Here is a 13,764-nt window from a genome sequence, read left to right as displayed (position 1 = left end):
ATATAATTTTGTTATATATATATATATATATATATATGGTCCCGCAGTGGATTGTTTGGATGGATTACGGTTCTCAGCGGATAACAGAAATCAAGCATCACTGGCTGCTATCAGAGTGTCACTGATCGCAGGGTGATCACTGACCACGTTGATCAGTCTGCGAAGGGACCGAGAGGGCGAGATTAGCTGTTTCACAGTAAAAGGGCTCAACTTCGCTTTCGTGCTTAGAATCGGTCCACCAAAGCGGGGGAGCAATACCCTATACAAAGATTCAAAATTGAGGTGTGTTTTCAGTTTCTCCTTGGATGTTGACCCCACTATCGATAAAAAAAAACTATTATGCAGCTCCAGTGCGACGTATATGAACTGCAACAAAAGTCTTATAAATATAAATTATTAAAATAATCATCAGTAATAGTTGCTTATTTTGCCCATAGCAAGGACAAATTTCACAGAATTTGACTGTAAATTCTCGACCAAAAACATTTGGTGGGCAAAGTTACCTTGTCGTCTTTATAACTTTGCCTACATTTTTGAATTTTTATTGAAAGGGAAGGTACAATTTAACTATATTTAAACACCATAAATGATTTGATCCAGTCCTCCAAGTCTAGAAAGTTTTATATGCTCTCCATTTGATACGGAACTCATATAAAAGTATACAATTTATTTCATTTAATTATTTATTTATTGCAGGAAGTTAACTGCGCAAACTTCTGATCGAAATGTTGTCGATACGCTATATTCAATTTTTAGTTTCAAATTTGTCTTCTCTTCAAAGTAACGTAGTAATGTCGTTTTTCCGATACTAAATTTTTTATTGTTGTTCACGCACTCATTTGCTAATAATTTTTTGAGATTGTGAGCAGAAAGTAACGGCTGTCCAAAAAATGATCATCGTTTTCAAAAGTGAGTAAATGAAAAGGGTAGGGGATAAGAAATGTGCAGTTTTCTGAGTTTTAATTAAGAAACGGAGAATAACTCTGAAAAATGTAAAAGAATGTAATCAAAATAACCACTATTTGCAGAAATAACATGGCGTAGTCTCTGAATAAAATTAACAAACACTCGTGCAAATATTTCAGTAAGAATAGCCTTACGTAGCATAAAACATTGTTTCATAGGACTTTTTCTCAATCAGTTAACGCCATCTGTTGACGAATTCTGTAGCTAATTTTTAAATTTGCTGAAAGTATACTAGTTTCCTTAACGGAATGAAATACACTGTAATTTTTTTATCTCTTTTTCTTTAGTTGAATTTTCATATCGTTGGTCAATTTTATTGTACTTATTAAGATCTTATGTTTCTTTTTTCTATCTATTGTTTTTCGATCTTTATCGTTTTTCCATTTTCTTTTTCTTTTTTGTAATGCAATGAAAATGGGAGTCATTTAGCGGAAAGAGAACGAAAAAGCAGTGAAATAAGAAGTTCTAAATCTCTTTTTTTTCTTCTTTTTTTTAATTATATAGATATATGCATGTTACAATTTGTATGGAAAAATAATAAAAGCAAGAACAAATACTTTTTTTTTTGTCTCAGAAATCCATTCTTTTTTAAAGGGTTGAAGCTGAACATAAAGTAGTTTATAGTGAAACTAAGTAGTTTAAAGTTGAAACTAAGTATTAATACATATTTTGAAAAGATGAAGCATTTAATTAAAAATCTCGAAGTTTACTTGAATCAAATCACCGAGCTTAATACCAAATATTTCGTTAAAGCATTCTGATAAAAATTATGTTTTTATTCATAATACATCTGCAAACAAAAAAAAATATTTATGTTAAAAAAAATTTCCTTTTTAATACTATATTGAATTTAAATTCAAATTTACATTTTAAATTTCTTAAAATGATTTATTAAATACAACACTTATGTGAAGAAAACTAGTCACGTAACAGAGGAAATATTTCTTAACGATACACTTAAATATCAATAGAATTGAAGTTTCTTCATAAGTTTATTCATTTCTGAAGCATCATAAATAAAAGTTAAGTGAGGGGGGAAAAACAGACATTTATTCAAAATGTAATATTTTAAAGAATTTGGTGGAAAATATTATCTTTTTTATTAATTTAAATACTTCTCATCATAATAGCAACTGATTTTACTGTTATTATAAAGAACGTCGGTTATTACCGACGCTATTCAGTTCTTATGTATTTTGAAAAGGAGTTTTATTTAATTAAAAAGGCGAAAACATTCCAGAAAATGTAATTAATTTTCTCAGTTCGAGATAGATCATAGAATGAAAACAAATAATGTTTAGATTTTTCTTTTCAGTTTAAGAATATTAAATCATTTCCATATCAAATAATAGTTGAAATTTGAATTTCATATTAGTATTTTCCGATATGTTTCTCAAATGCCGTCATTTATTTTTGCGACACTTTTTGCATCCATTTCAGTAATTTAATTATCTATTTCAAAACATGCTGGTATCGTCACCTACAATTAGATACATTTGATTTGTCTTTAGGGAGAAATATCTCTAAAGATTTTCAATAAAAACTGAATTAACTATGTTAATTCAGTTTTCTTAGTTCACGCTATAAATAAGTATGTATTTGTAATAAATCTATCATCTCTTCTCTTGATGTCATTATTTAATTTTAAAACAATTATATATATCCATTATTTTATGGGAATTATTTCTATGTGTTATAATTCTCGAAATCATGAAAATGCGTTAATTGTTCTTTTTGACTTCATTTTTATTAGTGATTATACTATTGTATTTATTCTGAAACAAGAGGTGGTTTTTAAATTTTGGCATTTATATTTTATTGTTTTGTTTTTACTTATGTTCGAATTAAGAATTATGATACAAAATTAGGCTATAATCATTAAAATAAATATGTGTAGTTATAACAATAAATGTATTTCAATAGAAAATGCTTTATTCTTCTAAAATATATAACTCCAGCATAAACTCATCGTTCAGATATGAATAGCATTTATATAAATATCACTTTTAAGCATTGTGTAGAATTCTTTTGTTATTTAGAGAACAATTTATAACTATTTCCTAAAAATTATTTAAAATTTGTTAAAAAATTGCTTATTTTAAATTAAATTTAAAAATTTACATTAAATGTAAACTTTTAATAAATTTAAATCTTATTGCTATGAATACAAAAATTGTATTAAACCATACAGAAACATGAATTCACAATGCATTGTTGCGTTTATAAAATTGTAATTAAAATCATTATAAGAAATAAAAAATTTAAATCCACGTAATCAGTTTACTCTTGCATTTTATTTAATTTCTTTAAATTCCTAAAATTGAAACTGCTGTTCTCTTACAATTTTTGTTCAGTGCAGTTAACAAATTATTTTTAAAAAAAGTTGCAAAAAAATTGCTTTTGTTCTTTAAAAATTTTTAAATTTTTCACTAAGGCATATATGTCTTGAAATTTAAAATTTATTTTGGTCTTCAAATTTAGAAAAACATCGTTTTTATGTAACTTTAAGAAATACTGACAAATTGTATTTTCAAAACCTTTTTTGGTTTAGATTAATTAATTTTTTTTAGTTTGCTTTTTTATTAAATTTTTCAGACAAATTAATTACCATAAATTTTTTTTATAGATCTCGATAATTACTTAAAGCAGCAACTTTCAGAATCATTTTCTCAAAATGTGTGGAATTTTTCATACCTTAATTTGCTATTTTTAAATAAAGTATAGTGGAAACCATGGAAAATGGAAAATAATACATAAACACTATGAAAATAATACACTATGCAAATAATACGCCATTACATCATCACGACGCTTTCCTATAAGTTTCTTCTCTCCCAACGTGCCCTCTAAGAACACTAAAAGTAAACGATTAGTTGATACTGCAGATTTGAATAGTTGATATTCTACGATTTATAATTCAGTGTCGCTGTCATATTTTTGTTTACTCCTGTATGATTGGGTTTGTAGTACAAATGAAAAATACTTCTCTGCTGCTTATAGCTCTAAAGTTCGTTTTTTTCTTTAGTTTCATAGTGTCGCTGTTAGTAAAAAATAACTGTCAATAATAAAGTGTCACTGTCATATTTTTGTTTACTTCTATACGATTATGTTCATAGTATGAATGAATAGTACTTTTCTGTGACTTAAGTTAAATTTTTTCTGCTTCATTTCATTTAAAATTGCTGAATAAAGATAAATTGTGTGGGTTTAGTGTTTTAAAATTTTCCATTTTAAGCATTTGTGTTGAAACATAAAGCTTTAGTTCCATTTGTAGTTCTATTTTTCGTAAGAAGTCTTTCTGATAAATATTTATTTACTCCTTTTTATTCCATTGTGTCATATTGCAATATAATAAATTTTACTATAAATATAGGAAAGAAAAATGCCTACATTATTAATTATTTTCTTTATTTATTCTTCTATTAGTTTAGAAAGAATTAATGCATGTCAACCGAATAAATATCCTTTTTTATTCAACCTTTATATCCTTTATTATTGAAGTAAAAAAAGTTAAGGATAAGAAAAATTTTGATAAATTAAAATATTATAAAATATGTATCACGATGAATGTACTTTTGTCTTCATAACACATGACATCTTTTAAATATTTAACACCTAAACATTTCATAGAATTAAATTAAAACAAATAATCGAACAATTACTGCGAAACATATTCATAAATTCCATTGAAAATGTTAAAAGAAACGATAAACTCGTCATTCAAACTTGTAGTTTAACTTTTTATCGTAGTTTGACTCTTAACTATTAGGATGAAAGTGCTGCCATTTTGGTGAATTTTGAAGAAGAAAAAAATGCGTCGCTTTTTTAAACGCTCTAGCATTAAAGAAAAAGCTTTTGTGATTGAAACTATAAAGCACATTAATAAGTTTATTGTTGTTGGGTTTTTGCTCTTTTTTTTCTTCTTTTTTTTCAACTCAACTATTGTTTTGTGAATTTAAAGTAGTTTTTCGTGATTAATCAAAGTATTTGGAAAATTTCTGCTAATTATTTAGTAATAACAAACTTTTTAGTCCATAAAACTAAGAATATAGCCCTTTTTTAATTAATATTTTAACTAATTTAATTTTCTTCCGCTTTTAATTTGCTTTGTTTGACGAATCGCTTTTATTTCTTTTCTTTATCGTCTGCGTTTTAAGTTTTAGAATTATCTATGTGAATAGTAATAATAGGAAATTAATATTAAAAAGTTCATAGAATTTCACGAAAAACTGAAAAATAATACAGTTAGACTCAAAGAAATTTTGAAAAGGTATAAAAAAAAGTATTTGCAGTAAATTCAATCTTAAAGATTTTTACGAGGAAGAATGAATTTGCAGCAAAAAGGAAATGTCTTCTATATATCTACAAACTGAACGTGAGTACTGATATAATCTCTCCATTTCTAAATAAACTATTTTGAAAGTTTTTAAAAAGTATGATGTAAACAAAAATTATATGTATGAAAATTTATATAATAAAATATTATAGGAATAGGTCAAAACATAATCAGCGATAATCAAATTTTAAATTGCTTTTTTATAATGTTTATTAACTATTTCAGAGACATAAAGTTTATCTTAAATCTCAGAAAAGTGTGTTTTAAAAGCAAATAGCAAGCACAAAATATTTTTTAACAGAAAAAAACGAGCATTACAATAAATGACATTTAAATTTTACTGTTACGTTATCGCGCACTTCCATAAAAGTCGATTGACTTTCTTGTGACAAGGTTTTTATTCGATTTAAAAAATACTGCGATGATAAGTTTAAAAAAATATGCCTTTAGCTTGAAATTAAATACCAATTTAATTACCAAAAAAAAAACACTTTTAAATCTCTAATTTAATTCTATTCAGCCGTGATTTTATTTCTGATTCAACTTTAAAACATTAAAGAATTTTGTAACCATCATGTTCGTAAAACAAGCGTGGAATGCATAATACATAAGAAAACAAGGAAAGAAAAAGAAAAGGGAAGAAAGATTAGATGTATTCTCTTCATCAGCTTATACTATTAAATCAGCAAAAATAGTGCTTTCAAATATTGTATCAATATAGCCAAAGCAAAATTTATTAATTAAAAATGTTTGGAGCACCAAAGGAAAAGAAAGAAAGAGACCGATTAGCAAACAAAATGTTAATAAGTAAAAATATCACAAAAATTCTAGAAAATTTCAAAATAAAACACGATTAGGAACACATAAAACGAGTGGGAAGAAATGTTATTATGTGCTTCTAAATAATTCGCAAAAATGATTTAAAAATATTTTCGCAACTAAGTTGCAAGATTGAAAAATATGAAATCAAAGCGTACATGGATGGTAGTGGGATATATTTTTCAGACACGTTCATACTGAAGTTAAGAAACGCTTTTGATGCGTTTGTTACCTTGGATTGGCCCGAATACTCGATTTGTGCAAAATAATGTATTATACTGGACAATTCAAAATTCATTATTAATAATATAATTAATAATATAATTAATAATGTAATGAATGATATGATTAATGCAAAATTTATAATTTATAATAAATACAACATTTTAACTCGATGATTTTAATAGAAATAGTTAACATTATTGAAAAATGCTAATTATTTAATTGAATAACGGAAGAGATTGTTGTTCAGTTACGCAGAGGTTTATGTTGCTAGGCACGAATTTGCCTGAATTGGATTTGCATATGATTAAAATATTAATCTAGATAGCTTAAAGACTCTTAAGCAAGAATACTCCTTTATTAATTTTAATACACAATAAGCACAATTATTTCGTATAGAACTAATTTGATTACATTTGTAAGATATCAGCTGTCCTTCATCAAATTTAAGCTTAGTTATTTGCTTTTTTTTCTTCAAATTTTTTTAATTCAATTTTATTGATCAAAAAGAGTACTTAAATAAATGTTTTTAGAAACATTACAATTCCATGCAATTAGTTTCTTTATAACAAGCTTAAAATCAATCCTTTAATCTTATATGTCAACAAAGCAGATATTTTTTTTCTTTTTTGATACAGAAAATGAAAATTAATATTATCATTATGATTATGGATCAGCATTAATTCAACAGGACAAATATTGATAATCTTTACAAAATTATATAATTTTGAAAATTAAAGAAAAATTATCAATAAATCTAATAAAAAAAATTGATATTTTCAATATTGTGTAACAATAAGTTAGCCGGACACGCATTCATTAGAATTTCAAAGTAATTAAGTTCGCAATTACGGACATTTTTATAATCATAGCAAAATCTCAAAAGATCGTCTTTTAGTTTTGAAAGTGGAAGGCTATTAAAGAGATACTGGTTAAATCAAATGTCAAAACTATTGAAGGGACAATTGTTTTCTTCTCAATAAAAAAAAAAACTATCAAAGTAAATAAAACCAAACGCAGACGAAATATCATCTGATATAAAACCAATATATACGCAAGCAAAAAAGGTCCAATCTGTTTCTTAAATAAGAAAACTGGACACTTGTACAGCATAGCACCTGACCAACACTCTGTCAGTCAGAGAAAAACACGACTAATCGGGTGTATGATCACCTCTTACAGCTAGACAAACCACGCATCGGCGTTTCATATGGTTTACTAGGGTTCTTATCAATCGATACTCATAAAACACGACCTCAACTGGTCCTCAAGCTGAAACTGCGCGTCTAAGGACTTCCCATACATGTTCGATGACATTAAGGTCAAGGAATATCGCAAGCCACTCCAATCGTTGAATAACTTCCGACTGGAGGTATTAGTTCACCAAATGAGCTCTGTGTGAACGCACGTTATCGTCCATATGCTTCACATTGGTACATATGCTCCAAGGAAAAGTCTTACATTGGATGCAAGGATCTCGTCCCTATAACCCTGACCTATCAGAGTACCTCTATCAAACACACGAAGGTCAATATGCCCCGTTTCCCATAATGCTTGCTCAAACCACCAGAACATTTCGACCATAGTGGTCCTTTTCAACAAAATCAGACGACCGATTTCGACACCCGAATTCTCCCCTGATGAGAGCACGTATCGAGTCATTGCCCAGAATGACTCATCTTCAAAAAGAATTCAACATGAAACATTCCTCGTCAAAGTGTTCTCAACATCATTCTAGAGGGTCTTTTTTGTAATTCAAAATCAAAGGGATGCAGACTACAGGGCTCCTGACATACAGGCTACCTCCATTAAGTTTCTGGCGACTGCTATCCGTGAAACGGATGTTCCTGTTGCAATATACAGATTGCGAGACAGTTGCGTCATTATTACGGACCTGCCCCATTGGTTAGAAGTCTCAAATAATGGTCCTGAGCTAGCTTTATTGTCCTTTTGTGGAGTTGACCAGATCTATGGACCACTGTTCTTGTCTCTGTGAACTGGTTTCTATATTTATCCCTACAACAGGTAACCTGCGGTTGGGCCTCCTCGAGTCTTTCAACTATGAGTCTTTCATCGGTTGTATGGCATCGTCTAATAGCCCATAAGGCAAAATTGTTTTGCATAAAAGCGTGTAATAATTTTCTATCTATAGTCTTGAATCAAAATTATCGACGATGTCTAAAATATTAATTTTAATTCAATTAAAATCATGTATTTTAAATTTATTGAACTCTAGATAATTTATAAATTTATTACTGTTAATATCTGCAAGTTTTATGTACATGCAGGTTATGCGCATTTAGTAACACTTAATAAATTTTAAATTCTTAACTTTTCTTTGCGATATATATATATATAAAATTTTTCATCTCATTGCCAACACACCCTTCCCTAACCACAGTAGTGGTAAAGAGAAGAAGAGTGTAAATTCCCGTTTCTAAAACCTCTGCTACTCTGCCCTTTAATGTTGCTTTTTCCTTCATACACAGGGACCACACCAAGCCATGGGACACCGGTTTGCATTATGCCTATCGAAGTCAGCGTTCTTCCCCTGTGTATAGTGTGGCTTTCAGGAGAACTCCTCTATGCATCAGTCTCACGTCGTGGCAGGTACCATGGTAACGAGGAAAAGTCACTCCGAATAGGCGTGTGGGGTGAGTAGTTTTGTCATAGTATCTTGGCATAGATGTGCATGAGTAAACCAATCGACACCTTCATTCTTCCGTGGCACCCCCATTAGAAATGTGCACTCGCTTGTTACCATATCAGCAGACAGCCCCAAACTTTTAGTCTGGAGGAGTTCTCCTCAAAGCTATACTATATATTCTTTGCCTTGACCATGTTTATCAAATTTGCTAATGGAGATTATGAATAAACACTTACCCTAACTCTAGCTTCTGTTAGGTTAGTCCACATCGCTATTTCTTCTCGCGTGGACATATCTGGATACCTATTTCTCGCAAACGTTGCCTCCAGTTCCTGAAGTTGTTGACTCGTGAAATGGGTTCTTTGTCTTCTTTGTCTCTTCTTTTTCTTTGGGTCACCATCATCACCACCTGAATTCTCTCCACTTTCGCCGCCAGCGTCCGCATTGCCGCCTCCTCTGATTTTATCGCCGGACGGGTGATGATGATGATTGGTATCCGCTGTTGACAAAAATTAAAAAATAAATAAATAACGCATAGATAAAGAGAATTTTATGATATGAAGCAATTTTTGAAGCTCAGTTTATGATTACGAACGTAATTACAGTTTTTCAATTCAATTCTCAGGAACTATTCGATAGATTACGTCCAAATTTTCCATTTTGTCTTTTAAAATTACATTATTTAAAATAATATAAAAATTTTTATACTTTGCAATTAAAAATTGTTTTGACTATATCGTTTTAAATATCGTCTACGCTGATTAATTATCATGCTTGAAGTCACTCCGTAGAACACTCCGTGGTTGAGTACTAGCATTCGATTTCGATCATTAGCGGGGGGGGGGATTAATATTTATTCACTTTTTTTGCACACTCTGCATTTAATCTTGTTATATTTTGAAAATAATTAGTCTTCTTTATTAAATCTTTCATTTTCACTGTAACATATTGATGAGAAAAATATTACATCACTATTTAACAAAAAAATATTTTATAAATACTGAGAAAATTCTTTAAGTAATCAAAATTAGATATAAAAAACTAAAAATAAAAAATAATATTTTTAAAAACCACGTTTTTGTAGTGGAGAATAATAATTAAAAAAAATTTGAAAAACAAAAAACGTGGGGCGCATGAAATACATAACAGTAATGTTATATTAGTGTGTGTATGTGTGCTCTTGAGAATATGTGTATGTATATCTGTAATTGTAATTGTATCTGAATGTGGATGTGGAATATGTTTGTGTATATGCATATGTATGTGGATGTATATGTGGCTGTGCATGTGTATGAGTAAGAAAATGTGTATATGTATGTGTATATGTACTGTTATGTATTTCATGCGCCCCACGTTTTTCGTTTTTCAATTTTTTTTTAATTATTATTCTCCACTACAAAAACGTGGTTTTTAAAAATATTATTTTTTATTTTGAATTTTTTTATTTTAAATTATAATTTTTTTAATTTTTATTTTATATTTTTTAAAAATTATTACTTTTCAATTATTATTCTTCACTACAAAAAACGTGGTTTTTAAAAATATATATTTTTATTTAGATTATTTTTCTTAGTCAAGAGTAGTCAAGACTACTACAAGACCACTACTAAAATAATAGAACTTTCATTTTAAATTAGGGATACAAAAATCTTTATAGAAAAACAATACCTTTACGACTTTCATTAGTTTTATGCTGATGACAACCAAAACAATCTGGAAATGAATGAGGAAAAACTGGATCCTACCACGTGATTTTTCAGCCAATAAAAATACTCCGATAATAAAAATCTTTTCACCTGACATGTAATACTAATTTGAAATAATGGAATCGACAACAAAAGACAATCTCGAAAATAATATTTTTTTTTAAATTTTAATTTTATTTTACTTTGTATGTCTTTTTTCTCTTCATTTTCATGCATTGTCCTCCAATTCAGAACTATGTGCCAAATTTGAAGTTTGTAGCTAGTCGGGAAGTTAGTTTAAAACTGATTACAAAATTCCACCCGGACAGACATACACGAAGGCAAGTTTATATAAACGTGGTAAAAAAATAGTTATTAGTCATATACTTTTTAAAACACAATAGAATTATTTTGTTTATTCATTCTAGGAAATGTATTATTCGTGAGAGCATAAATACTTTTTAGTTGATGTGGCAATTTATTAATTTTAAAACACGTATTTCCATTAATAAATTATATTGATAAAATTAAAATTCCAGTTAATATATTAAGAATGTTAAAGCGAAAACCAAAGCAGTCTATACATCTCTATTATCAATCCAAATAAACGTTTTAAAGAATACCATTTTAAATAATGTGAGAGATAAAATGCTTTCTCGAATAAATTGACTGTAATTAGTGCTCTTATTTCTTTAATTATTGCTTTCTCCTAAAGCAATAATGACAATAGTTGGAATTTCTAAGCTTTTCACGGTGCTTCATTCATAATACCAAATGAATTTGCTGGCGTTTAATAAAATATGCCAAAGAATTTAACGGGCTATTAATAGTCAATTAAGAAACATAAAACTACACAGTAACAACTGTAAAGGGAAATAAATTAACAATCCTTTTAGAAAATTTTGAAAAGGGATATCTCTATACAGAATTAATGTAATATGAATGAAAATCATGATCTGTATTGTTACGTAATAGCTAATTAAATTATCATAAAAATTACGGTTTGACTTTTGTTAAATATTTATAATTTCTAGATATAAATATAACAATTTCTGAAATTTGAAAAGTTCTGTATATTTTATCCAATCTATTCTTAAAAAATTATATATTAATTTAAATATGATTAAAAGAATAAGAAAAATTGCAAAATGATAAAATTAATATGACTAGATAAATGATCTGTGCACAGTAAGAGAAATACAATAATGATCATAGTAGACCATAAAAAAATTGAATCGAACAGAATATTTCCTGATAATTTTTATTATAAACTTTTTTATCTTCTAAGCAAAAAAGAATGATAAGTTAAAAAGAAAAATAATAAATAGAATTAACTTCAGAGAAGGAAGTTAGACATCTTTTAAGACAAAAATATTTTTTGTTCACCATATTAATATTTTAAATAATTTATTCAAAAGCTCATTATATTATACAAAATTAATCTAAAATGGAGGGCATATATTGTTTATTTTTTTAAAGAATATAATTAAATAATAAACTTGTATTAAAGAGAAAATAAATGACGAGCTTATAAATAAAAATAATACTGATCTGATGCTTGTTAGAAGTATATATATAGGTGAGTAACTTATAACAAGTAATTCTATGTATGATAATTTTATTAGAGATTAGCTGTAGTATAACTTGCACCCTACATTACGTATTAATAATAAACATTTTGGTTGTGAAGTTATTCATAGAAATCTAGATTTATTCATTTCTATGAAATATAAAAAATAGAGTCAAGTAGAGGATATAGGTGAAATATTTAGCTTTTTTTTTCGTTGTCACGATATGAACTTTTTTAAGAAAAATTTATAATCACTCCAAAAATAAAAAATTGCTTTGAGATTAAAAAGTCAGCCATAAAAAGATCTTTAATTTATTATACGTTAAATAGAAGGTATGAAACTCTAACTAATTTCTATAAATGCAAGGACATTTAATAACATGTAAAATTAACGTCAAAAAATTATAGAAACATATTTTGAATCAAACAACATTGTGTCAATACCATTATTTTGATAACTACGATAACATTATCACGACAACAACAAAATATTGTAAAATTAAAATGACTAGCATTAGCCTTTTCCACTTGGTTTGAGTTTCCTTGGATTTGAAAGAACAAATTCAAATTGCTTGGTTGTACACTACTACTAGCATAAACTAATATAAATTAGATCGAAAATTTTTTTTTTTTTTAGAGTGAAGCATATTTTCTAAATAAATTATTAAAAAACAAATATTTCTCCTGAAATATTAAAAATATTTTTTTCAGCAAAAACCTTTTCTTTTTCTTTTAAAATTAGGATAACTTTTAAAAGGTTGCTTATAGTTTTTATTTTAAAACCAGCGTTGAACAACCGACTCAATTCTGAGTTTACAACCATCATTGTTCAACTCCGTAGCCTTGTAATTTCAAACTCAACTCAGAAGACACGGGAACTTCTGGATAGAGCATTGAACAACATTTGCGTTTCATGGAGAGGAAAGGCACAAAAACTTCTCACTGTTAGTCAGACAGTAAGGAGATTATAACCCATGATCCGTCTGTCATTGAGGATTTTTTTCTTCAGCACTGTGGTCTGTGCAAGCCGAGAGCAGAATTCATATCAATCAGCGAATGCTGCTAAAATATGTGATATTATAATTTTTCCGTTCACATGATTACGATTTACTGAGACTCTGGTTTTCAATTATGTATAATTATCAAATTATAGTTTTATAATATCAAATTATAGCTTTTATCACCCCACATTTAGTAATAAATGTAAAATTGGTAAGTAAACTTAACCAAATGAATGGTTTTTTATGCCATGCTCTAAGGTATAATGATAAAACTACCAAATTTCACCACATTGATCAAAATATATAACAGATTGTAAAACCGATTTGTTTTGTATTTCTAAATTCATTACCAAATAGCTTCTATAAAAATTATTGAGCTTTTTGGTGTTCTCGTCGAGCCAGCAACACGGTAAATTTTATCATATTATGGTAGTTTTACCATACTTTTTTACGGGTTTAAAAAAGTCATTCTTCTGAATAGTTTCAAGTTCTGAGAAAACCATATAAATAACATTTAA

General features: G+C 27.9%; 1 protein-coding gene across 1 annotated transcript in view; it reads right to left on the bottom strand.

The window, feature by feature from the left end:
- Positions 1–13,764, bottom strand: part of LOC107438306 (pituitary homeobox x) — a 61,608-nt gene that overhangs the window by 23,730 nt on the left and 24,114 nt on the right. Inside the window, exon 2 of the mRNA XM_016050565.3 lies at positions 9,227–9,489. Coding sequence (XP_015906051.2) covers positions 9,227–9,489 — 263 coding nt within the window. The remainder of the gene's footprint in view (positions 1–9,226; positions 9,490–13,764) is intronic.

This window comes from Parasteatoda tepidariorum, chromosome 3 (genome assembly GCF_043381705.1).
Source record: "Parasteatoda tepidariorum isolate YZ-2023 chromosome 3, CAS_Ptep_4.0, whole genome shotgun sequence".
NCBI lineage: Eukaryota > Metazoa > Arthropoda > Arachnida > Araneae > Theridiidae > Parasteatoda > Parasteatoda tepidariorum.
The sequence above is the reverse complement of the archived record's forward strand: the minus strand, read 5'-3'. Positions and strand labels throughout refer to the sequence as shown.